At 39.0% G+C, this 26,256-nt stretch overlaps 2 protein-coding genes across 4 annotated transcripts; one reads left to right on the forward strand and one right to left on the reverse strand.

Moving 5' to 3' along the window:
- Positions 1-1,206: 1,206 nt before the first annotated feature.
- On the reverse strand, positions 1,207-26,220 carry LOC144644922 (methionyl-tRNA formyltransferase, mitochondrial-like). Of its 3 annotated transcripts, XM_078504492.1 has the most exons (12): positions 26,036-26,216; positions 23,672-23,738; positions 23,081-23,187; positions 22,855-22,935; positions 22,376-22,498; positions 21,788-21,827; positions 21,615-21,677; positions 20,634-20,712; positions 20,322-20,413; positions 8,213-8,282; positions 7,678-7,760; positions 6,330-6,976 (listed from the first exon to the last, which is right to left on the reverse strand). In XM_078504492.1, the coding sequence occupies exons 1-12, from the start codon at positions 26,158-26,160 to the stop codon at positions 6,827-6,829; spliced, it is 1,080 nt and encodes a 359-aa protein (XP_078360618.1). In that variant the 5' UTR covers positions 26,161-26,216; the 3' UTR covers positions 6,330-6,826. The 3 variants fall into 3 exon arrangements, with proteins under 3 accessions (XP_078360619.1, XP_078360618.1, XP_078360617.1); XM_078504493.1 differs by lacking the exons at positions 6,330-6,976; positions 7,678-7,760; positions 8,213-8,282 and adding an exon at positions 1,207-1,498 and having other exon boundaries at positions 26,036-26,219; XM_078504491.1 differs by lacking the exon at positions 6,330-6,976 and having other exon boundaries at positions 7,716-8,282; positions 26,036-26,220.
- LOC144644924 (neuropeptide Y receptor type 6-like) lies at positions 4,508-6,303 on the forward strand. The gene is made up of 2 exons (XM_078504494.1): positions 4,508-4,665; positions 5,027-6,303. Exon 2 carries the CDS (start codon positions 5,054-5,056, stop codon positions 6,026-6,028), a length of 975 nt encoding a protein of 324 aa, XP_078360620.1. The 5' UTR covers positions 4,508-4,665; positions 5,027-5,053; the 3' UTR covers positions 6,029-6,303.
- Positions 26,221-26,256: the final 36 nt, after the last annotated feature.

Consider the following 26,256-nt stretch of genomic DNA (forward strand, 5'->3'; position numbering starts at 1 on the left):
AGAAGAGTTTTTGTGCTTAATAATGTCTACCCATCGTTGATTTATTTTAAAATAACATTTGTAAAGAATTAACAGACAATTTTCAATGTGGAAGTAGAAAATGCGTATTATTTTTCCATCAATACAGCTTTCGCTTACTTGCGTAAATTAAAAAATTTATAAATTTCCAATAGTCAAACCCGACATAAAATAACAAGAAAATAAAATTAAATCCGTGACATATATAATTAAAAATTAGAACTAGGAAAAAGAGAGAAAAAAAAATTAGAAGAAATGACAATTCATTTATAGAAAAAGGCACTCCCACAAAATTTGCACAGGCATCCAGTATGACGCTGCTCAAACTGCAACCGTGACTCCTACCCAACCGTCCTAAATCAGGAAAAAATATTTTATTCAGATCTTTCAACTGAGAAAGTTTTAAAAGAATTTTTAGTCAGCTGACCAAAATTTGCCAGCAACAATCCTGGTAGAGCGCCTAAGAAGAGGAAGCCGGGAAAAAACAGCGAAGCCCCCAAAGGTCGAGACATAGCGACGCCGGCCGAAAGAGAAATCAGTTAGCGCCAGCAGTCAGCGTATTAAAATAAAAACCAGAAACCCTTTGATTTAAGCAGTGAACTGCTAATATTCATGGACGAAAAAAAAAGGCTGCTTAAATTCTAGCTTTTTATAACTACATAATCAGAAGATCGTGTAAATACAGTAAATTTATTCGTTTCAAGTAAAAAAAAGTCAATATTTTCAGTCTGTTTGATTGTGTACACAAAAGCAATGGCGACAAAACTTTCATCGCCAGTGCGGGTGTTTTAACACTGGGCTTGCGAGCGATAAGAAAAAGATCCATTCACAAATAACGACGCACAATAATCAGTTCCTGGACCGCGAGCGAGTAAATATGAAAGTTAACCATACCCGACATCTAATGAAGAGTGTGTCACGTTCTCTGTCAAATTTCACTTCTCCTGGGATTGTGGACACGACGTCTCAGGAGTTACTGTGAATAAAGAGGAAAGAGTCTTCAGTGAATCAGGGAAGACGCTCCAAGAGCGAAAGACACTGTAACTCAGGTACCTATATACAGTTCCCTACTACATCAGCAGGCTGAAAAAGCCAATTTGTAAGTCATATTCAAAACACTAAACGCAAAATCCTGTATAATTATGATTGAAAATTTTTTGTCCAATTATCTTATTTGGTTAGGACCAGTACTGCAATCTGCAAATAGTTGCAATTCAAGCTGACAAGCGTTGTTGCGCGTTTTACCAGCCGTATTTCAAGTGGAGAAAACATTTTGTGTGCAGTAGCCGTAACTTCTACATATAGTGTGTAACCTTGGTGTTAATATACGCGTAGTGCAACACTGTTCCACAAGTTGCATGTTGACACTTGGTTTGACTGCTAATTAAAACAACGAAAAGGCACAACTTACAAGGAAGAAACTCCTGGACATTTTAATCAACTTAACTTTCTTGCCTTCCCAGCTGGTCTGAACTCCTACCTATGGGGGGCCACACATATATATAGCCCCCATAGGGGGGGCCCCCCCCCCCCCCCCCGGGCCGCGATTGTGCATCACACTGTCCGCTCTTCCACGCCAAACCGCCTGATTTGCAGGCTGAGCTCTTGAAGCCCTTTGATATTTAAAACATGTCGGATAAGAAAATTCTCGCTGTCGTTTTGATTGTAAACGTATTTATTCGAAGACTCGTATTCAACTGACTTAAATCAGAAAATATACTATTAAAAGTCTTATGATCAACTGTCAAACAAATCTTGTGCAATCATGTACAAATTGACAAATTCCCTGGTGGGATATAAATTAAGTTTCGCGACAAAACACATTATTATTACAAGTCAATAACGGTTCAGTTGTCTTGTAAACATTTATTCTTCGGGTGGTCAACAGTACTGACATAATAACTTTTGACATATGTGGGTGGTCTCTAAGAGCTTCTTAGTAACATTCCGGTTTTGCTTAAAAGCAAGCATCAACTGCGTTGTATCTAAAGCCACTCTGAGCCAGTGAAGTTTTCAAGGCTGGTAAGTTATATATCTTGTGTCTCGTTTGTGTTTCAAGTCACCTGCTCTAGCTCTGTATTTGGTGTTTTAGTTTACTTTAAAGGGTTGATCAACAGACTGACATAATGGCGGTATAAATCAGTACCCTGACAAATGAATGATTTTTCTCTTTCCTTTTTCGTTGATTGCGGTTGTTTAATTTTGCTTCAGTTCAGATAAAATGCTTTATACAAAGCACTCCGTTCTCGTCTGATTGCGGGTTATAAAAGCTGTCATGCTATTTTTCTCAGATGAACAAGCGATAAAAAGCGATAAGAAACAAGCGAAAGAACAAGCGATAAGATTTTACAGCCATAAAGACAGTTGCTGTAAATTAAAGCGGGACTTAACATAACGGGTTCCTTTTCTGCCGCTTTTCATGAGTTTTTTTTAAATATCTCGTTCGCTTTTTAAGCAATCCAAAAACCCTATGCTAGTCCCATAAATCTATGTTTAGGGGTGTCGTGCAAATATCTGGGTGATTTTTGGAGATTTTTGGGAGGAGATAGTTTTTCTTTAAGGAGTTGTAAAATTTAGAGAAATAAGAAATATTAAAGATTTGATGTAGTTTTAAAATTAGAATTTGAAGTTTAAACTTGGTAGACGGACACCAGACAGCCTGGCGAGCGCTCTTGCGTGGGGGTCAACTGTCTTTTGGTGTTCCAAAAAATAATTTTCTTCCTTTTATTTCTTTCATAAATTACTTTATATTTCACTCATATTTACGTTAAGTCCCACCTTAAGATGGACTTTGAAATTATCTCACACTTGACTTGCTGCCTTTGGCATTTCCGAGAGTTTTTGCCTTACTTGAATGATATAGCAAAGTACAATTCTCTAAGGGAATACATCATACAACAATGTAAATTTTGCAAGCTAAAAACTTTTGAAGTGACTTAATATATATAGCTGAACGCTTAACACGGAGTTTTTATTGAAAATTAAACGGTATTGATCAACGCTTAATAAGCCGTGCAAGCAATTGTGAGGGGAATTGTTTGTGTTTTCATAACTACAACTTTTTACGGAGCAAAGAAAATCAACTGAGTAGGTATAGACTAAAATGCCTACTTCTACTATATAATATTTTTCAAAAAGTAAAGCTGATCATAGGTTGACAAATTTTACAGAAGAACATATGTTTTTCATGATTCTTCGTTATATTCGTCTCCGACCGACCGCCGGCGATGATCGGCGATGTACGTGTTTGTGAACATGATCAACTTGATTAAAAATCATGTTTTGGCTCAATTCGCCAGAGGAGGCTCACACAAATGGAGCGACTGTTGATGAAAAGTCAGTAAATCGCTAAAATTCGCTATTCACCGCTGAGATGTCAGCAGGTCGCATTTGAGTTGGGAGATTCTTTGTTGGAAAGATGCGAGTTTAAAAATATTTTTAGGCTCGGTGAATACAATTAATTTTGCTTGTGCGGTTACTGTTGTTAGCTTTGAGTTCATTGTTTTCTGTCCTGCTGCTTTTATACGGTCCTTTAGAATTTTCTCATAGAACAGAAACCGTCAAATACTGATTAATCTGAAATTAAAAGTGAAAGTGGTTGTGAAGAAGATCAGAAGTGACCCGAAGATTAAAGTGTAGATCGTAACTGATTGCTTTGATGAAAATTTTAGGGGCTCTATGTTTTTCAGTATAAGGATTTCAAGTTCGCGACTCTAAAAAAATTACTTTTCTTTGTGATTGATTCAGTGGCTGCAATGCAATGTGTTTTCTGTTTGTCTTTTTTGTCACTGCCGCCGGGAATATGTCATCTGTCTCATTTTCTTTCATTTTGTGGCGCCCACTATTTAATTAATTAAGGAAGCTTTTGGAAGCCAAATTATTTCCTAAATTAAATATTGAGGGAAAAACGAAGTCTTATACAGCAGGTGCTTTGAAAAAAAAAAACCTTTATGAATTTAAGTAGCCTCCCTCGCAGTCGTTTTTAGGGGCGATCGTTTTACACTCCTCCCCACGAAAGTCGTTGTTGAGACGGAGGGTAACACGATCGCTCCTAAGAACGACTGCGAGGGAGGCTAGAATTTAAGGGGCTCAAAAGAGAAAAAAAAATTCACCGTAATAAGACTTAGTTTCTAAACATGTGAGTTTTTAAGTCATTAAACACGCCACGTCACGTTAATTTCAGGACAGTGTGTAAGTACACTGCTATCTTATTTAAATATTAATAAATAGCCCACCCATTTACTTTTTCATTTCAAAAGCTGTTTGACAGGAGGAACAGGCAGTGCCGGTTTAGTGACCTAATAATACCCACACAATTCTCATTGTTAGCATGTTTTTTGCGACACAGAGACATAATTAGACGTTGCAAGTACTTTACAAAGGATATGAGACGAGATGATTCACGGCAGCGAGTTCGTTGCTAATTGCCGCAGGAAATTGCTTTTGTGTTAATAACTGGCAAGTTCCCAAAACTTGTGAGACAAAATGCAATGACACGGCTATACTTTGTGTGCCGATTGCAAAAGGAAAAGAAAACCCATTTAAAATAAACTGTTGCAGTTGTAGTCTGAACGTCTGTGGAAAAATTATCCTCATGCAGCTTGATTATAGTTTGGATGAAAGTACTTGGGTATAATCGGAAAACTTGTAAGTACCACACCCGATTTATCTATTGGATTAGTCTTATTCTTACCTTACCCTTTTTCGTGCTTCGCTTGGCTATCCCTACAGAAACCATTGGGTTGATTTTTTTTGTTGGTTTTCGCCTTGCTCCGAGGGTTTTTCTTCTGGTTCTCCGGTTTTCCTCCCTGCACAAAAACCACACTTCTAAATTCCAATTCTATCGAGGATTTAGGGCCACAATGAAAACTACTGGGACTCCAGTAATTGTTACCCTACAAAAAGTCGTTTTTTTTTACAAATGCTACTCGAAGCCGAAACTTTGCTAAAACTTTTTACATGGAACAATAAATGAGGAATTTAACATTTTCTTTTCTTTTTTCTGCAGCACTGCACCAAACTACATTGAGAAGACATGTCTGCAAACGACACTCAAAGCAAATGGCAAGGGAATGAAACAGCTCTGATAATTTTACAAGTCTTTTATGGAGTGTTTTTCGTCATTGGGATCCTGAAAAATGCTCTCGCACTTCGTGAGATCATCAGAAGGAAAGGAAATAGAAAACTGACGACAAATCAGCTTTTGATGGTTCATCTTGCCATGTCTGATATACTTATTCTGCTGACATTAACACCGGCCGTTTACTACGCAGACGTCGACAATAAATACACGTCACATTTCGCCTGTCACGTGATGTTTCCCATGGCAGTGTTTTATCCATACTTGCGCGTGTTCACACAGGTTGTTATTGCCATTGAAAGAAGACGAGCAATTGTGACCCCGCTCAAACCTCGCTTGACCAAAAGCACTATTACTATTATGCTGAGCCTGTGCTGGCTGCTGTCAGCGGTGTTTACAGCACCTGTTATGTTGGATACAACCTTAAGTCCCCTTTCATGTGGAAATGATGGACCAAGTCGTTTGTATCGCAGAGTTTTTTACACTTTAAGAGGAATACTGCAGTTTTTCATACCACTGGTTATTATAGCCGCTTGTTACATCCAAGCTGGAATGGTTCTTAAAAAATCTCGAATTGTACAATTTGCAAAAACCAACGCTGTTCAACATGAAGCGAGTCGCCAGCAAAATGTCCGGGTGTGTAAAGCGTTCTCAATCATGGTCCTTGTATTTGCTATTTGCAGTGCGCCCTTGAATGCAATCTGTTTGTGGGTGGAGTACAGAAGTAGCCATTACGAAGCGTTTGAAACTAAAGCGGTTTACTGCTTTGTTGCTAACTTCCCTTTATTATTTACGAGTTTTCTTGATCCGATTATTTACGGAACATGTTGCCATCGCCGCAGTCCATTACAAGCATGGCGGGAGCTTGTGAGCTGGAAAAACAAAACCTTCAGTCACATTACATGCTGTTCAAAGAATCGGGAACAATGATGTCAAATCATATGCATGTCGCTCGCCAAAAACTCAGTGTCACAATCAATCTGAACAAAGATGACATGTTTGGGTCAATCAGCCCCCCTCTCCCCACCCGCATTCTTCAACCCGCTGGTATTCCCGCGCTTGGAATCGGTTACATGTTTTCCAGCGCTTGACATTCGCTCGATGCTTTCCCGCCTCTACATCGGCTTTATAGACGACGTTATTTGTGACTCAAGCGATGTACTCTGTATTTATTTCGGTGTTAATAGAATACACAGTCTTGTTTATAACTTGTATATTTATTAAAGATGCTACAAAATAACTATACTGTAATATGAAAAACAAAAATCTAGAGAGACCATTTGATTAATTATCAGACTGAATGTAGACAGAAGAGTTTTTGTGCTTAATTAATGTCTACCCATCGTGTGCATTTATTGTCTAAAATATCCATTTGTAAAGAATTAAGCTTAGACAAGTTTTTCTATATTGTGGAAGTAGAAAATGTGTATTATTGTTTTCCATTCAATTACAGCTTTCGCTGTACTTGCGTTACATTATATTATTCTAAATATAATTGTACCTAAAATTGTTCTGTATTCATACTAATTGTCAAACCCGACATTAAATATAACATAGAAAATAAGAAAATTTAAATGTTCCGTGAGCCATTTATATAGATTAAACAAGTTGAGGACAGTATCTAGGAAACAAGGCATAGAGCAAAATAAATATCATGAACTGGGATTTATGACTGTGTGAATCGAAGGAATATTGACAATGTTCATTTGTATTAGAAAAAGGCATTTGTCATCTTTCCTTCCATGGCAAATTTTCAAAACATTTCTTGGTTACACTTTGCACAGAACTCGGTAACCGAAGGTATGAATTTGCAAAGTCTCTTCCAGTGATGACGGTCTTGGCTTCAAACTGCAACTCTGTGACTCCTACCCAACCGTCCTAAATCAGGAAAAAATATTTTATTCAGATCTTTCAACTGAGAAAGTTTTAAAACGAATTTTTAGGTCATGCTGACCAAAATTTATTGGCTCTATTCTTTGAGGCAATCAAGCAAACTTGTTCCTTTGTCCGGCTTTCGTAGCATGCGTTCCTGTACAAGTGAAGAGTGTTCTACATTTTGGCCTATAGGGCAAAAAAGCAGGCTGGATGTTTTGATAAGCAACGCACTTTCACTTTCCTAAATGGTCGAGACCATTTTAGCGACACTTTTTTATTTTTTTCTACTGATGATTGCATCGACCGTCGACCGTTTGCGAAAGAGAAATCAGTATAAGCGCCAGCAGTCAGCGTATTAAAATAAAAACCAGAAACCCTTTAGATTTAAGCAGTGAACTGCTAATATTGCATGGACGAAAAAAAAGGCTGCTTAAATTCTAGCTTTTTATACTAACTTACATAATCATGAATGATCCGTGGTAAATACAGTAAATTTATCCGTGTGTCCAAGTAAAAAAAAGTCAATATTTTCAGTCTGTTTGATTGTGTACACAAAAGCAATGGCGACAAAACTTTCATCGCCAGTGCGGGTGTTTTAACACTGGGCTTGCGAGCGATAAGAAAAAGATCCATTCACAAACTTAACGACGCACAATAATCAGTTCCTGGACCGCGAGCGAGTAAATACGAAAGTTAACACATACCCGACATCTAATGAAGAGTGTGTCACGTTCTCTGTCAAATTTCACTTCTCCTGGGATTGTGGACACGACCTCTTCAGGAGTTACTGTGAATAGGAACAGAGTCTTCAGTGAATCAGTGGAAGACGCTCCAACTGAGCGAAAGACACTGCAACTCAGGTACCTATATACATGTAATCCTTACTTACATCAGCAGGCTGAAATAGCCAATTTGTAAGTCATATTCAAAACACTAAACGCAAAATTCCTGTATAATTTATGATTGAAAATTTTTTGTCCAATTATCTTATTTGTTTAGGACCATTGTAACTTGCAATCTGCAAATTGTTGCAATTCAAGCTGACAAGCGTTGTTGCGCGTTTTACCAGCCGTATTTCAAGTGGAGAAAACATTTTGTGTGCAGTAGCCGTAACTTCTACATATAGTGTGTAACCTTCAACAAGGGTGTTAATATACGCGTAGTGCAACACTGTTCCACAAGTTGCATGTTGACACTTGGTTTGACTGCTAATTAAAACAACGAAAAGGCACAACTTACAAGGAAGAAACTCCTTGGACATTTTAATCAACTTAACTTTCTTGCATTCCCAGCTGGTCTGAACTCCTACCTAAAAAAGAAAGGGTGTACATACATTCACATATTATGTGAATGTTTTATTCTATATACAGTCCTTTTTGAATGCGAATTTCACAATATGTAAAATTTAACTTATTTAAGAAATTATATTTCACTTATATACAGAACGGTAAACTCGCCGTTGTTCAACGGCGAGCTAAGTCTGTCTGTATAATAACGGAAGGAATTGAGAAACTCGCCGCTGATAAACGGCGATCTAAGTCTGTCTGTATAATAAAGGAAGGAATTGAGAAACTCGCCGCTGATCAACGGCGAGCTAAGTCTGTCTGTATAAAGAAAGACATCAAAAACTCGCCGGTGAACAACGGCGAGCTAACTCTGTCTGTATAATTAAGAAAGGAATTGAGAAACTCGCCGCTGATCAACGGCGAGCTAAGCCTGTCTCTATAATAAAGGAAGGAATTGAAAAACTCGCCGCTGATCAACGGCGAGCTAACTCTGTCTGTATAAATAAGAACATCAAAAACTCGCCGTTGATCAACGGCGAGCTAAGTCTGTCTCTGTAAATAAGGAATTGAAAAACTCGCCGCTGATCAACGGCGAGCTAAGTCTGTCTGTATAATAAAGGAAGGACATCAAAAACTCGCCGGTAAACAACGGCGAGCTAAGTCTGTCTATATAATTAAGAAAGGAATTGAGAAACTCGCCGCTGATCAACGGCGAGCTAAGTCTGTCTGTATAATAAAGGAAGGAATTGAGAAACTCGCCGTTGATCAACGGCGAGCTAAGTCTGTCTGTATAATAAAGGAAGGAATTGCGAAACTCGCCGTTGATCAACGGCGAGCTAAGTCTGTCTGTATAATATAGGAAGGACATCAAAAACTCGCCGGTGAACAACGGCGAGCTAAGTCTGTCTGTATCATAAAGGAAGGAATTGAGAAACTCGCCGCTGATCAACGGCGAAAAGAAGGAAACGAAAAATTCGCCGGGGATCAACGGCGAGCTAAGTCTGTCTGTATAAAGAAGGAAACGAAAAATTCGCCGGGGAGCAACGGCGAGGTAATTCTGTTTGTATAAAGAAAGGCACCAGGCGCGTTCGCGTGCCTCGTTCCGCGCGAAAAAAAAGATAAAAAAAGCAAATCAGAATAAACTGTCCGTTCAAATAAAAAGTGAAATAGTAAATAAGCTGTTGTTTTGTCGTAAAAGATAAGTCAAACTCCGCTCAGCTCCTATCTCGATCATAATCTTATCTCCTTGCCAAATGGCCTTGAAACAACAAAATCTTGTTTTTCTTTCGTCGAAACGTCAATCAAATACGAACTTGCAACTCAATCACATTTGCATCAGTCGCGTGGTTCTCCAAGCAGCGGCGTTTCTCCTGGAAGATTCTGTGCGTTACACAGTGAATTAGTGCGATCATAATTAGCTTTTGACATCTTTTCTTGTGAAAATGAGTGGTTCGTGGTCAAGCTATGCGGATTGTGTTCGTGGTTGTGCCAGTGAGATGGACCATACGGAGGCGTTGTGCACTTGGCTGAGGTCATACCAAGTCCTCTCTCCTCCGCAGAGGTCTCTTTCGTGTTTCGGGCTGGGAAATAGGGAGAGGAACGGGGAGAGGCGAAAAGTAAGCGCGGGGAGCCTGGAGAGAATCGAAACGAAAGCGCGCGGGGCACACTGGGAAGGGGAAAGGAAGGGAGCGAGACCTCTGCCAGATAACGTGCGGTTCTCTGGACAGATTTGCGGTTCTGTGGACATCCTTTAATTATGGCTGAAGGAGACGACGAATTCAACGATTTTGAATGTTCTTTTAAAAATCTAAGTATAGATGGTAAGTAGAAGCATTTTGGTGAAGTTCCGATCGTTATTATCGTTTTTGTGGCCAATTTCAGATTTTTGTGTGATCGTCCGCCATTTTGGATTTTTCTTGGACAGGTCTCCGTGCAACACACTCTGTTTTCTCGATCTTACAATCGTTAAAATTGAAGATGACGACGGATGCCAGCCTGTATCAGTATCCCAGTAAAGGATAGAGCCAGTGGCCCCGCAAGAAAGCATTTTTTGACGCCGGATTCTAACTTTGCGAATGAACCAAAACCGAAAGAGGTATCATAGGGCAAGTGAAGGATTTAATGGTTGTACAGCCCGCTTATCTGGGGCTACAAAAGGTTAAATAAGCTTTAGGAGACATTTTAGAATACCAGACCACTTATTTACACATCTCTGAAATCTTTTTTGAGAGCAAAGCATATCAAAACAAAGAAACCATCTAATTTTAATGTGATGCAAATATGTGGCCTGGTATTTCTACAGTTGAGCCAGAAATTGTTCCTCTAAGATTATACATATATAAACTTAAGAAAGGAACAACAAAGCCAGTTGTCATCAACAACTCACATTAAGAGCATCCACAACTGTTTTTCTGGCCAAATTCACTGACTATTATGAGAATGCATTCACTTAGCAGAAGCTTTGATTTTTTATTTTGATTCAAGCACTCGATTTGCGAACCTGCTTATTTCACCAACAGCCTAGCCTCTCATACTGATGTAAAATTAATATATCAACTGTAGTAAATCTAAAAATGCCATACTCCAACTTGGTCTTACTACATCAGGGGGTGAATATGTTTCATTCACTCAAGAATGAGCAAATAACTAGAAATGAACTATAAAAGTAAACTGCCCATTGGCAACACTAGTAGTCAGTGAAATGTCTGTAAACGGTTGACTTCAATAGGAATTCAACACTGAAGTTTCCTGTTTTAATATTGAAATTGAAAGAAGACCATCGTTTTGTATGTTGACAAGGCAAGACATTAAAATTTTCCAATTAATTTAGAATAAATTAACAGTGTACTCATTCCAGGGAATGTGTTTTTTACATGTACCATGTGTCTTTATTTCCAACAATGTAAAAATCTTAACCCAGCTGTTTTGTTTTGTGTATTTGTGGTGCTTTGAAACCAAAGTATTATTTAAGTGGTTTTTGTCTTTAGTTTTTGACAGCTTTGATATCAGCATACAAAGCACTTAGTGTACTAGTTGTTACTAACTAACTGATATTCTGCGGGGTTTTTTATTCGCGATATACCGGTACCTAACATTTTCTTATGAGGCACATGAAAAAGATTTCAGCGCTTGATAAAATGATAAGGTACATGTACTAGTAACAAATGTACTGGTATGTGAAGTCAATGGTAACAGATGTACATGTACAACTGAGTAGCCTTGTGGTAGTATATTCCCCCTAGCCTCTGAACTATTTAGTTTTAGAAGGTATTATAATGCAGAATAAAACAGAGTTGCCTTGAAAAGATGTGTATTTATTTTTTGTACAAATATGTTTTAGGAAAGTTAACACTTCCTCTACAAAAAGATTCAAAATATTGTTTTCAATGTGGCACAAGATGCTAATGAGAAAATGCCCTTGATTGTTAAATTTAACAAATGCACACAGTAGCAGAAGTAATGCACTTTTCAACATTTGGCATCAACTTTGAATCTTGAAAAAGATTGGAGCCAAAACATTTTACTGATATTATAATTTCAATCTTAGCATATGAGAAAAACAGAAGAATCTTGCTTGTTATTTAGCAAAACTTTTAATTTTAGGGGGTTGAATTTAAATTGTCCATGTTTCTGGCCAATATGTCAAAAAATGGTAAATAAAGTCCACATATTTTTTTTAAAAAAAATTGCATTTGAAGGCCCCATTGCCAGAATTTTTTTTATTAAACCTAAATCATTTGTGTGATCAAAGAACATGTGGACACCAATAATACTTCTAGAATATGTTTTTTCTGTGTTGCACTGATAATTTTAGTTCCTGATTGTATATCGACAGTTTCTTGCAATTCCAAGACTCTCTCTCCATTCTAGGGGGCAGTTTGGCCTGGTGGTTAGGGCACTGGACTTGTAGTCCAGAGGTCACAGGATCAAATTCTCCTGCCACAAGATGGAAATGTGTTTGTTGGCCTTATTTTCAACTGCCCATGCTTCGTGAAAAGACAAATAGTCATATTCCTGCCAGTTGGGATTTTTAACTAGTTTCTCTTTTATTTACAATATTTGTTTGTTTATTTGCAGTGTCCTTGGTAAGCATAGCTGTGCTAAAGACATCAACACATAAATACAGTAATTTCTATTAATTTTAAATATTTTCCTCCACACTGACAAAACAGGGGGAAATTTCCAGTGTCCCTGCTCACATATTTTTCCCCAGCCTCTATGAACATCCATTCCCAGCCTGTATGAAGGATGAAATAGGCCTTTGCATAGGAAGACTCCAAAATAAATTTTGCACTGGTATGTGCTCATTTTAAAGCTTTTCAGTTTTCCGATTTACTTGAGCAACACAGTATGTTTTTTTTAAACCTGTGGGGACATTAAAATTCAAGTAGGGATTGAGAAAAATGCTTGTTGTAACCTATTGTTAAATACCGTAAATCTGACATTTCGACAGGTCGAAGTAAATTCCTGTCACGGCTTTCTTCTAGCCCTCTAATGTTTATGGCCTTCGTAAGAGGAATAAATGAACCAACCGTTTGCAATCACCTAGATGTAAGTCACAACAAGAAAAGAACGAACCGTATTCGCTCGGAGGTTGCTCCTGTGACTGAAACTTCGGTGGTTTAATCGCCATGTGACTCTTGAGAACGCGTCTTGCATAATACCAAGAACAGAATCATCGATAGTCGATATGTTGCGATGCATCGTGCGAAAGTGCTGCATCAAACCATTATACTGCCGCTGCTCTCGAAACACTTATAACACAAAGCTTTTCCATTTTCCTCGCATACTGAAAAAGTCGACCAAAGAGGGAGAAAAGTACCGGCTTTTGTCATACTTGCATGTTCAGCTTCCGACGCCATCTTGTATATTCCTAAAGAAATTGATCTAGACCCAGACTCTCTCGGAAATCGGGCGCCATTTTGAAATCATTATCTGGCAGAGGCCTCCGCTCCTTCGCCCTTCCCGTCGTCCCCCGCGCTCCCCCTAATTTTCATTTTTCGTGTTTTCGCCTTCCTCCCCCCGTGTTTTTTCGCCTTCCCCCACGAAAGAGGCCTCTGCGGAGGAGAGAGTATAGCCTGCGAGCAGGCTCACGTTGGGGCACGCGCGAATATACCTTGGGGCACACGCGAGTGGCGAGCGCAGCGATAAGGCGGGGAGTGGCGCCAATAAAGTGAGCCTGCTTTGATCTCTGTATATTTTTCATTTCTGCTTTGCCTGAGCAAAGTGAAATACCATTGGCCGAAAGGCGAGAAAAGTGAGAAAACTGTCAATCTGTTTTGTTTGATGAGGTGCGATCAGATCCCCATGGAGTCGTTCAGTTTGCCGCGGGTTGATCAGTCGTCAACAATCAGCAATAATGGAAAGAGAGAGTCGAGTGCGTGTATTTCAAATGTTTCAGCGAAGTTCTAGTCTGTTTCTGCTAACCTAAAAAAGGAGCAGGATACGCTGTTAAAAGTTTGTTGATGAACCGAGATGTACTCGCCGTTTTGCTTGAATCGGTTTTCGCTTTCTTCGCATTCGATTTCCCTTTCCGCAGCGCTTTAGCTACAAACGAATACAGCTCGTGCATATTTCTTATTTTCCGTGCACAAGCCTGGCAAACTCTATCGGATTTATTCGCGGAGGCTGTCACTTGTAAACCAACATATTGGCACAGTTAAGCGAGGCCGAGGATTACACCGGCGAAACCTTTCTGCTTTGACGCTTGAAAGGAATTTTCTGTTGCGATCACTCGAGCCGACTCTCCATATTAGACTCATATTGGACTTTTAACGAACATGCACACAGTCGGCAGAAATCTCTAACCGAAGGAAGAAGAGTTTTTTGCTTTATTTTTTCGGTGTAGCATTCACAACCGACATTATGGAAAGTTTGCATTGGAAATTTTCCCGATAAATCTGAAACTATCAGGCTTATTCGCTGTCAACGTTCCTGTCAAACTTCTATTTCCGGTGAAACTTAATTGACTTATCAGTGTTCCTGCGGTTTCCGGGGTGGAAGTGAAAAATTAGCAGAGATCGATGCAGGCTCACTCGCGGCTGACGCCGCTCGCTGTCGCGGCTTCGCCGCTCTCGTGTACCTCTCGTGCGTGCCCCAAGGTGAGCCTGCTCGCAGGCTAGAGAGAGTACCAAGTCCAGGACGAGCATGATGCCATCAAAATTGCATTGAATCTGTCTGTCCAGGTAAATTGGCCAGCCATATTTTACACTACAAACGCTCTATTCATTAATGTTTCGCTCGTGGTAGATGAATTTGTTCTGTTTTTATTTCGTCGTTACGAGTACTTTTCAAGAAGTGGTCAGAAGTATTATGACCCGGGGGGCGGGGGGCACTCGATATATCCTTGGGTGGGGAGGTGCGGCCGGCCCCTCAAACCCTGAAATTTTTAAGACAAAACGTCCGGTTTTTCAGTTGGTACAATGTTTAATTCATTTAATCCCAAACCATGACCTGTTATTAAAAAAATACTCGAAAACCATATTCTGACGGGCCGCACGTCCCCATTTAGCACTTATAAGAGAGAGTAAGTGAGATTAGAGAGTAACCCCAAGGACTGTGACATAACTAGCTGAGCAGCGCAATCATTTTTTTGTATGTGTGTCAGCATTCTCTATAGCGCGAGCACTACGGTTCGTATTCATAAAAATATCCCCACGGAAATGTTATAAAACAACAGGTTCATGCGTCCAGCAGCGAACTATTGAGTTAATTGCACTCGCGGTGGGAAGTTTTGAGCCCTCGGCTCAAGAAACATTTTACGTTTTTATCCTCTCCAAACTTCCCGCGTGCACCATGCCTTGATGGGGCACGCTAAAGCATGGATAGCTAATAACGTTGTGTTCTCTTTTTTAACCGCTGTTATGTAAGGGACGGACCATTAGAAAAGTGATGGGGGGGGGGGGAGGTAGGGAGGGGAAAAAACCAAAAAAAAAATTCATGCAAGCCAAAATGGCAAGAAAAAAAATCGTGCAAAGGGGAAGGCAAAGAAAAACTAATTTTTGTAGAAAGGGGTGGATCATGTAATTTCAAACCCTCGACCAGGGGTGGGTGTTTTGAGCTAGAAGGAAGGGGTGGGTCTCCACTTTTCCAATTGCACCGCCCTTTGACCCCCCCCCCCCCCCTCGGTACTTATTGATAGACCCTAAAGGATGAAATCAATGAACAACAGCATTTCTAAAATATTTAAAAAATAATCAACAAAGCAACATTTGTCAAAAAACTTGGTATAAAGTAACAAAACATGGCATTTGTGTGAAGAAAAAACATTTGTCTAAAAACAAAATTCGTGCAGAGGGTTTCATCCGAAAAAAAATTCCTGCACAAGAAATAGACAGAAAAAAAATTCGTACAAGCCGAAAATTCCCCACCCCCCCTATCACCTTTCTCATGGTCCGTCCCTAAGAAAGGTTTATGTCATGGTGATTTTTTTGCGATTTTACTGCGTTGATGTTAGATAGCGCGACATAGGCTTTCAGGAGAATCACGACGCTTTGACTAATTTCCAGTCAAACGCACCGAAAATGGGTACGATTTCGCCTTGGAAATAAAGCGGAAGTTGGCATAAAATCGGCTTTTGCGTAAAGTCGTGTCAAACGCTCAGCTGTGTATTGCCGGAATATAACACCTTTTGCCAGGGGTACGGTTCTGAAAGGCTAGCGGCACATACCCATCAAAAGCTGATCCAAGTATCCTCCCAGTAAACTATTATAAATACATGGAGACAATGCATACATGTTAAATGAGTCACCCAACGACAGGATATTTGATCGGATACTTTTCCTTCTTTAACTGATTCATCCGTTGATGTGTATTAGATCAAATAGCATGTCGTGACGTCACGCCCGGAACAGGTGGAATTGAGTATAAATCTACTAGACATCGAGTTCGCGCGTTTTCCGCAGCGCCTCGTCTCATTTCCCGCCCTGCATTCTCGCGTCCACTCTCTAAGGACTTAGAAACTGCTCGTAGTCTATCACGAATGCTGTTATCTGATTGGCTACGCTTCTTATTGTCTATCCTCACGTTGAAATTGAGTAGCGGCTGTCAACATAACTCGGCACAGCTGCTTCTGAGATTTTGTAAAGTGTGTTTATTATTCCTGGAGAAATTTGGCTTATAATTTAATAGTAGACTAATTTTGTTTTCTCTACAAGCAATAAAGCGCAAGAAAGATGGAGCGAAAGGTGTCGCACACTAAGGACTGCTCATAGTCTAATTTTTTTTTATAACTGTCGAGTTGGAATGAGGTTCAAAAAATATTTTTTTTCGTCGTTTAGGAAAAGGAGACTAACCAACTAAACAACTATGGTTTGCGCTGTAATAAGGTATGTCAAAAGTGATAAATGCATAGGAATTGGTATCATAAATCAGTCATTGTAATCGAGGTTATAACTAATTCGATTTTTGTCGATGGTTTTTGGAAATCTATAACAAACGAAATCCTCTTATATAAACAACGATTTTACTAAAAGTGTCGAGGGTAATTAGCACTTAAAAAAAAATGATTATTTTTTTATTTGAGCTTTTGATTTGAGATTTGAGCTTTCTGAGCTTGTCTTGCATTCTGTTACAGGCCAAATCCACTTTAAGACAATAATCTCACTGACCATATCTTTCGACCAAAGAGCCCGTTTCAATTTCCACGGTCATTGTAGATGACCAAAAGCTTTTTAGTATTAAAAACCTCCTAAATTAAACAATTAAAAGGAAACTTAGGATGTATAAATTCAATTTTTGTTATAAGCCTCAATCAAATTAACCCCTACGTCTTTAAAAGACTGATATTTAGGCATTTAAATCTTTTCAGGTCCGCCAGATAAAAGGCGTCACTTACAACAAGGAAAAAGAAAAAGAGGTAAATACCGTTTCTGGGATTATGTATAAAATGATAAATGAATGACGATTTTTTCGAAATAAAAAGTTATAATAAAAATTGTAGAATTTTTCGCGTTGGCCCGTGAGTTTCAAAAAGCAGTATTTAATGATGATGATGATAAAGATGATGCTGACCATGATGACGATGATGACGACGACGACGATGATGATGTTGATAAATATTAATAAACAATGTTTTCCACAGGTAATGCCCTTATTGGAACAGTTATTGAAGTCGAGTTCAATCGAGAGAACGCGAATGGTTCCACTGAATACCTTGGGTGGATTAAGGGTACCATCGCCGCTTGGAGTAAATCGCAGGGCTATTTAGTAAATTTTGAAGACGGAGATCAAGAATGGCTACCTTCGGTGGATGATAGTGATGTCCGACTTATACATACATGAATATTAAATGACATAGGAATGTCACATAGCATCTGATCAGCAGAGCTTCGCGTTTTGAACATATGTATAATCCTTTCATAACATTGGAACCCAGTTAACTCTGCCACCAACAGACAATAAATTGTACCCGTGTTAGCAATTTACTAAAATAAGATAACGACTGCCCGTCACCATGACAAAAAAAACCGTAGTCGTTGCAGTAACAAGGTAGAAACAAGGCAAGGTTCGACTAGAATACGCTCTCTTAAATATACAGACCTAACACAATGAAAATAATAAAACCCAAATTATGCTAGTAGAATATGCTCATACATGCAACGACAAAACTAACTGCAGTATGCTGACAACTTTTAGAGCCAGTTAAATTTGATAAAATACGAGTCAGTTTTCTTTCGTTTTATGCATTTAATTTATTTTGAAGAACTTCCAGCCTAGCTTACCGCAAAAAAAAATAATCGAAATAGACAGGCTTGACGGGGAATTAGAAGAATATTTAAAGAAGCGAAACTTAATACATGTATTTGCCTTTGAAAATACACACAAAAACTTAGTGGCATTATGCATAATTTCTAGTAAAACAACCGCGTGGAAAAATCACAGTTTAGTTTCTTCCACAGTTTCCGCTTTGTTCTTGTGCAAAAAAGGAAAATTGTCTTTACCTCCCTGGACAAGCAATCAAGAAACCATTAAAGGCAATAAAATGTAATTCGGGAAACGGCAATTTTTTTTTAAATAAACCCACCTCCCCCCCCCCCCCCCCCGCCCACCTAGAGAAAAGGTCGTGTTACCCTGAGAGTGGGAGTTGTTGAAAGAGAATACGGGAAAATGGGGTGTTTGAGATATCAAAATTAATTAATTATGGGTGTTGGTCTGAATAATGGTGTTCGGAAAAATGTTTTCCAGGCAAGTTGGGTAATTAGATACTCCTTGAAGTAACAAGACAGCGTGGTCCCCATCCCCTTCAATAATGAGAGTTTTGAAGAGTGATTTTCGATTCTTGATTGGGATTCCGAGACATCATTGTTGGACAACTGTACACAAAGTTGTTGATTTGTTATCAACTGTTAAAAAAGCCCAATACACCCATTGCGGACCAACTTTTCTTTTCTGACAGACTCGGAGACAAAGTTACCTCGCCGTTGTTCACCGACGAGTTTTTAATGTTCTTCTTTATACAGAAAGAGATACCTCGCCGTTGATTAGCGGCGAGTTATTGGTGCCTTTCTTTATACAGACAAAGTTAGCTCGCCGTTGTTCACCGGCGAGTTTTTCTTTTCCTTCTTTATACAGACAGAGTTAGCTCGCCGTTGTTCATCAGCGAGTTTTTCGTTTCCTTATTTATACAGACAAAGTTAGCTCGCCGTTGTTCACCGGCGAGTTTTTGATGTTCTTCTTTATACAGACAGAGTTAGCTCGCCGTTGTTCACCGGCGAGTTTTTCGTTTCCTTATTTATACAGACAAAGTTAGCTCGCCGTTGTTCACCGGCGAGTTTTTGATGTTCTTCTTTATACAGACAGAGTTAGCTCGCCGTTGATCACCGGCGAGTTTTTGATGTTCTTCTTTATACAGAAAGAGTTAGCTCGCCGTTGTTCACCGGCGAGTTTTTCGTTTCCTTATTTATACAGACAAAGTTAGCTCGCCGTTGTTCACCGGCGAGTTTTTCGTTTCCTTATTTATACGGACAGAGTTAGCTCGCCGTTGTTCACCGGCGAGTTTTTGAAGTTCTTCTTTATACAGACAGAGTTAGCTCGCCGTTGATCAGCGGCGAGTTTTTCGTTTCCTTCTTTATACAGATAGAGTTAGCTCGCCGTTGATCATCGGCGAGTTATTGGTGCCTTTTTATACAGACAGAGTTAGCTCGCCGTTGATCAGCGGCGAGTTTTTGAAGTTCTTCTTTATACAGACAGAGTTTGCTCGCCGTTGATCAGCGGCGAGTTTTTCGTTTCCTTCTTTATACAGATAGAGTTAGCTCGCCGTTGATCATCGGCGAGTTATTGGTGCCTTTTTATACAGACAGAGTTAGCTCGCCGTTGATCAGCGGCGAGTTTTTGAAGTTCTTCTTTATACAGACAGAGTTAGCTCGCCGTTGATCAGCGGCGAGTTTTTCGTTTCCTTCTTTATACAGATAGAGTTAGCTCGCCGTTGATCATCGGCGAGTTATTGGTGCCTTTTTATACAGACAGAGTTAGCTCGCCGTTGATCATCGGCGAGTTATTGGTGCCTTTTTATACAGACAGAGTTAGCTCGCCGTTGATCATCGGCGAGTTATTGGTGCCTTTTTATACAGACAGAGTTAGCTCGCCGTTGATCATCGGCGAGCTTCCCGTTCTATATAAGGATGATAATTTATTATTACATATTGTAAAGTTGGCGTAATTTTTCTCGTTCTATATATTCCAACTGTTACATATTATGTGTTTGTCTGATCACCGAAAAAGAAAAAAAAAGATCTGAAAAGGTCTGAAATGTCTGTCAGAACACGGGAAAGTAAGGGAGATCCTTTAAGAAACTAATACAGGCCACTTGAAGTATACCCAATAAAAAAAGTATCTTTTAAAAAGTATCTTGAATAAAATTGTTCTTTGAAGTAACCACAATGTGCCTAAACAGCCTCTGTGTTGGAAGTCACTCTATGTTACCTCTGCGTATACATCTGATAATTTGTAATCAACCAAAATCATTCTCATTTTTTGTGCAGGGATCAACGTTACATAACACGTAGGCTACAAGCAGAGAGTTAGAACTAAAGAACCAAACAAAAAAGGCAAATAATTCTTACTCTGGACGAGAGTGCATTCCAGCGCCTGCGGATATAGGACCATGTGTGATACGTCCAGTCAATGTAACCAACCTCCTTGGTAAGACGACGAGCTGTCACAAATCACACAACACTTAATATCTTGCCAAAAAAAAGACAAGGCAGCAAAAGAACATTTGGTTTGACTGTAAAATTTTCACTGCATGCATTCCTTGGGGCAATTTATGGTACCGCTATTAATGAGGGGTTTTAAACAGATACAGGATGTATGTACCAAGAAAAGATTCTTTCATGAATCAATAAAACATTATACTGTACAGTTAGTATACTTACCCCAGCTGGCTTTCATTTGTTTAAGTGGCTTTGCAGGATTTTTTCGTAATGACTCCAAATTCTCAAGAGTGTACATCAACTAAGAATGTATAATAACATGGTATTGTTAAGTCTGTAAACAATGCCTGTCTCTGAAAGTCACAGTAAATACTATCTCAGTCTCTACAGATGCTGACTTTCAGCACTGTGCCTCAAAAATGGCAAGCTAAGCTGACATTGAGAGCCATGCACTAACAAGATTTGGAAAATCGCTTGAAATGGCAGATTCTGTCATTCAGAACTTTATGATAGTAATGCTACTCTGCAAACACTGCTTTTTAGGATTTTTCTCTTCAGAATGTAAAAAACAGCTTGAAATAAACTGCTTTCGCAGGTACAATAATGCTGACACAACAATAAATCTTGCATATACAGTGGAACCCATCAATAACATTGCTTAATATTGTTTCTCAAGTACTGTACAGTGTTTGCTTTGGTAAATAAATTTTGTTTGAGGGGCTATATTAATGTGGTAAAATTATAGAGGATTATATGTTTTGTCCAGGTTGGGATTTCAGAATGTTTAACAGCGTTTTATTATAAGAATATGCATGGGCTTTTTTCCAGGACAAAAAAAGTGATTATGGTAAGGAGATGACTGTATTGATGAGGTGACCATAAGGCAAATAGCGGCAGTACTGTCTTTACAACATCAGTAAGTCAGCCATTAGCCTTGAGAGGCCTGGATTAATAGCTGCATAGTTCAGCTGCAGTAGAAATAACACTACAGTCGTCTTTGGTCTGGAATATCTTGGATTTAAATGCCCAGAGGACTTTGAAGCAAACATAGGGACTCCTGATGAAACCATTTTAAAATTCAATTGCTACTTTAACAATATAGAGTGAAAGAAGTAAACTTAAGGTGATTTGTTAGAATATGCCAAAAATCTGAGGGATTTGCAAATTGAAAATGTTTTATGACCAATATAATATATTACTCACCATTTTTGTGCCAAGTATTGCAAGTTGATCAGAAAGGTCATCATACATAATGTCTTCTGGAATCTTTGAATAATAAATGCAACATCACGCTCTCAAAAGCTGTTATTACTTATACAGAAAATGAATCATTAGTTAAAATCAATATTTAAAAAAGATGCAAACAATTTCCAAACCTTGAATGTTTCTTGAAGCAAACTCTCTCCAGCATCAAATCTATAATAAAGAACACAAAAATAATAGGAAAGTGAGGATAACAGATTCTGTTTGCAGGCAAACTGCCATCTATACAGCAAGACATTGTTACTATTTTAATCCAAAAGTGATCACACTTTATGAACTCCTGATACTGCTGGGTTAGCTATGTTTAAGAGACTATCATAAAGGCCATCATATTTTACCCATGATGGCTCAAGTAGAAAAAGGTGACTCAGGGATTTTCAACTGATGTTTGTACCACACCTGATCAAATATTATGTACAGTATTGCACCATTCTTACAAATCAACTAAAAAGCCAAATCAGTGGGAAAAACATAAGGTGAATTAAAAGACTCAATCCGGAGTCCAGCATGCTAACCGTTAGGCAACCACCCCTCCCACCTCAGAAAAAAGTACTGAAAGTAGTACAATTTTGTTTTCCAACTTTAGTTTTTCCAACATTCAGTTTTAAGTTCACGTTCAGTGAATTGATAGTCATCTTCAACATCATCATCAACTGCAATGTAATTTAGCATTTTACAAATTTATACAGATTCTTGCTGACCTGTCCCTAGAGACCTCTACTATGGAGACCCCTGTCTCCTTTGCTCCACTTAATATTGCATGTGACATTGGAGCAGCTCCCTTCCACTGCGGCAAGAGAGATGGATGAATGTTTATGGCTCCACTGAAAAATAAGGAATAATGCATGCCCACACCATGATCAGTCAACTCTCGCCTTGCAGACACCTCGCTATTACGGACACCCCATTATTACGCACAGGAATTGAAGTCCAGGCAAATAAGAATTGCTGAAAATAACTCGCGATACTATGGACTTCCTGTATAATAGACACCAAATGGTGGTCCCAAGGTGTCCGTAATAGAGGGAGCTGACTGTATTACTAAATTATATTGTACATTATATTACCTGTTTTAAAAATTAAGTTCTGGATTTACATTGTGTAAGAACTGACTGAGGTCCATATACATTTTAAACCCAAAAAGCAAAACAATAAACATCTGGACAGACAGACACCTTACCATGGAAACATATCCAGGACATGATTAGGTATCAAATAGCCAAAAGATGCGACAACTGCAATGTCATATGGGTCGGGTGGTCTAACGAAAACAAGAACAGGCTCATAATAAGTGAACTTTTTGTCACTTGCTTGACAAAGTTCTTCCCTTTATACAACAAAATCAACTATTTTAATATCCATCTGCAAATTAATATTGATGCTGTGCACCAGAAAAATAGTCTTACCCTTGATTAGGTTGCCATCCTTCCTTACCATGCCAATAGTGAATTGGGATGTCATGTTTTATGCTGAATTCTCTTGCAGTGTCTATGGTTTCCCCATTCAAAGGTTTCTAAATAAAACAAGTACAAAAATAAATTTACAATGATAACTTCAGCCATTATTAAAATTCAGTAAATGTAGTCTTATAATTCTGGTCTTTTTTCAATCCATTCCACAGACTAACACCTCTTTCCAGGCTGTCAATTGCTCTTCTCAAGAACATTTTATATATTTTTACTTGAAAAACTTCACTGTCACAGTGCCTCTCTCCACCCAGGTGTATGAATGGGTACTGCTGTGGGTAACCCTGCGATAGACTAGCAACCCATCCAGGGAGGAGTAGAAATACTCCTAGTTGCTTCATGCTATGGACAATGGAATAAGCTCCAACCCGATGGGTCACTAGGATACCGCACCTTTACCTACTACTTTTTCTTGGATTGCCTTTAGATGTTGCTATAAATAACTTGACAACAGACATTTCCAATATTATATTTATTAATTAGTGATCAGCTTTTCTAACATTGTACCTGCCAGCTGTACTGATAACATACCTTGATCACTCTTCTTCTCTCAGGGGGACACACAACATCAATGAGTTTTACAATAGAGCCTGAAGTTCTAAAACAAAAATATTGCTAGCAATATTATCTCTGCACATAACTTAATACTTCAATACACTAACAATCAAAAAATGATGACAACTGGGTCAAGAATATCTCCTCCCATCGCTTGGACAAATCTGTGTGTCACATACTCTCCAGTGGACTGCCTGTACATATACTGACTGAGTCCACTATATCTAGTGTTGATTTGAGCAATGTTGCACATAAGAGAGGGGTCTTACATGTAGGACAAAAATCTGACAAGGTCAGCTACCTGAGCAAATTATTAATGGAAAACCTTTTAATGACTCGTTGGCTGGCCAATGGAATTTGTTATTTCATACTTATTTGAAAGAAGGGAAATCGCTTCCACTATACATGTACAGCTACATTGACAATTAATAGACAATGTGTTGTTCCAAAAAATATCCATACCCCTCCCTCGGAAGGTTTTTTGGTTTGAATCCCCCCACCCCCTCTGGAAATTCCAGTTAAGCCCCAGACGACGTTCGAATAGTATCCCATGGTGCATTTCGTTTCATCTTATATTATCACTGCGTACGTGACCTAATCAGTATTGTTCAGCTCTCGCGAAGTGAGAAGAAGCGTTCGCCATGGCGTGTTTTAGGACTAGTTTTGATTCAAAAGCTGCTGCTTTCGAGGGAAACGACTTATTCTACGTTCACTGCGTTTCAAAGGAGAATTTCAGTGTCACATTGAAGGGATTTACCTGTGTTTCGCTAGTATACAGAGAAATACATGTTAGTGTTATCGAACAATTGGACGAACGTCGAAGAGCTCTCGCTCCTGTGACAGTCAAAAATTCGGCTATAGATGAATTATTTGTTGCTGGAGTGTTAATAAAGAAGTCCTGTGCTGATCCGAATTGGTTTTCTTACATTTCTTCTTACATCTCTATCGAGGGGGCTCGTTCGGCGTTGTTTACATAATCTGTGAATACATATTTGAGCTTATTATTACGGTTATTTTTCACCAGTTGTAAGCATTTCACTAATTTGAAGAGTACAGTTATAAAATTACTTTCGAAATTAGTCATTTTGAATGTAAATATAAATGGCTATGATGACAAAGCACTCACGAAAGAGCCCAGCGATTGTTGCCTGAAACAGACATCACACATTCGCAGCACGCGGCGCTGGTTTTCGATCGAAATTTCAGTCATCTTTGATCGCTGAAAAAGTCATTAAGATGCGGGTACTTCTGGGTACTTCTTTGCAAGTACAATAATACGGCCTTCATTATGCTAGCGTGAGACCCATATTTAGTAGAAACCTGCTTATTATCCGAAGAATCGTGAATATTTATGACCTCGTCGCGGGTCAGTGAACACTTTGTGAAGGAAAGCTAATCAAAATAATCAAAATAAAGGACGTTTTTTAACAAACCACGGTCATAGGACAATTGCAAATCAATGAAAGTATGACAAACAACAAAATAATAGATTTTTCTTGCCTTTGACTGGAAAAAAATACGAAATGTGCTGTAGAGAAAGCGGCGTTATTTTACGGTGGAATCCGCCATAACTTCGATATTGCGTGAAGTGCGCGGAGAATTGCACCATGGGATACTATTCGAACGTCGTCTAGTTAAGCCCTATACTTTCCTTTAAAAATTTTATTTTGGCTTTTGAGACCCCCCCACCCCCTCAGAATTTCCATTGACCTTCCTTGGGATGGGTATGAATATTTTCTGGAACTGCACAATGGGGGGAAGGAGGGAGGGGGTGAAATTCTTGTGGTCCTAATGTTTCTCAAGCGTAAAGGGGAGGGCCCAAGCCCCTTCCCTAAATCCACTATAGATATACAATTACCTTTTGTAAGACAGACGGATTGAGGTGTATTTTGTAGCATTGGCTAGTCATATCTATGTAGCCATCTATGCTACAAAAATTCAAAAAAATCCTAACTACTTACAGAATTGGGGGGAAGAATTATTGGGGGGGGGGGGGGTCATCGATCAATGAAATATTGAATTAAGAGCGGGGCACTTGCCATTTTCAGACCTAAGGAGGGGGGCAGAAATGATGACAAGTCCCTAAATGGTTTCCGAATTTATAATTTTTCTACAGTAGATGGTTTAAGCTTAACTCTGTTCTGATCTGTTCTGCATGTGAATGTAAGATGCAAAAGCACAGTAAATCTTGTACAGCTATGAAGGGACTTGAAGCTTAACAATAATTGACCTTTTTGAGTGCAGGTGTTGAGATTTGCAAATATTTACGTTCATAAAGTTGCATGTCAGATAGAGCACATGATCAAACGTGTGTTGATGACATTTTAAAATAAAGCGTACCTCTTATTTTCATTCAGAGCCTTCAAAGGGTGCACAGCGAAACGATCAGTTCCAAAAAATAATATTTTCCAGGGAGGTTTACAGGTTCCATTGGCAGTCGACAAAGATCTCACCAAACTTCGCATACTTGTCTAGTTCCGCTCCGCCATGTTTGCGAAGAATCCGGCAACAACCGAATATCTACTCGGAAAATTCTCGGGTTAGTCGGGTTTCCCGAAAGC

The sequence above is a fragment of the Oculina patagonica genome, chromosome 2 (assembly GCF_052425735.1).
Source record: "Oculina patagonica isolate OP01 chromosome 2, crgOcupat, whole genome shotgun sequence".
NCBI classification, from domain to species: domain Eukaryota; kingdom Metazoa; phylum Cnidaria; class Anthozoa; order Scleractinia; family Oculinidae; genus Oculina; species Oculina patagonica.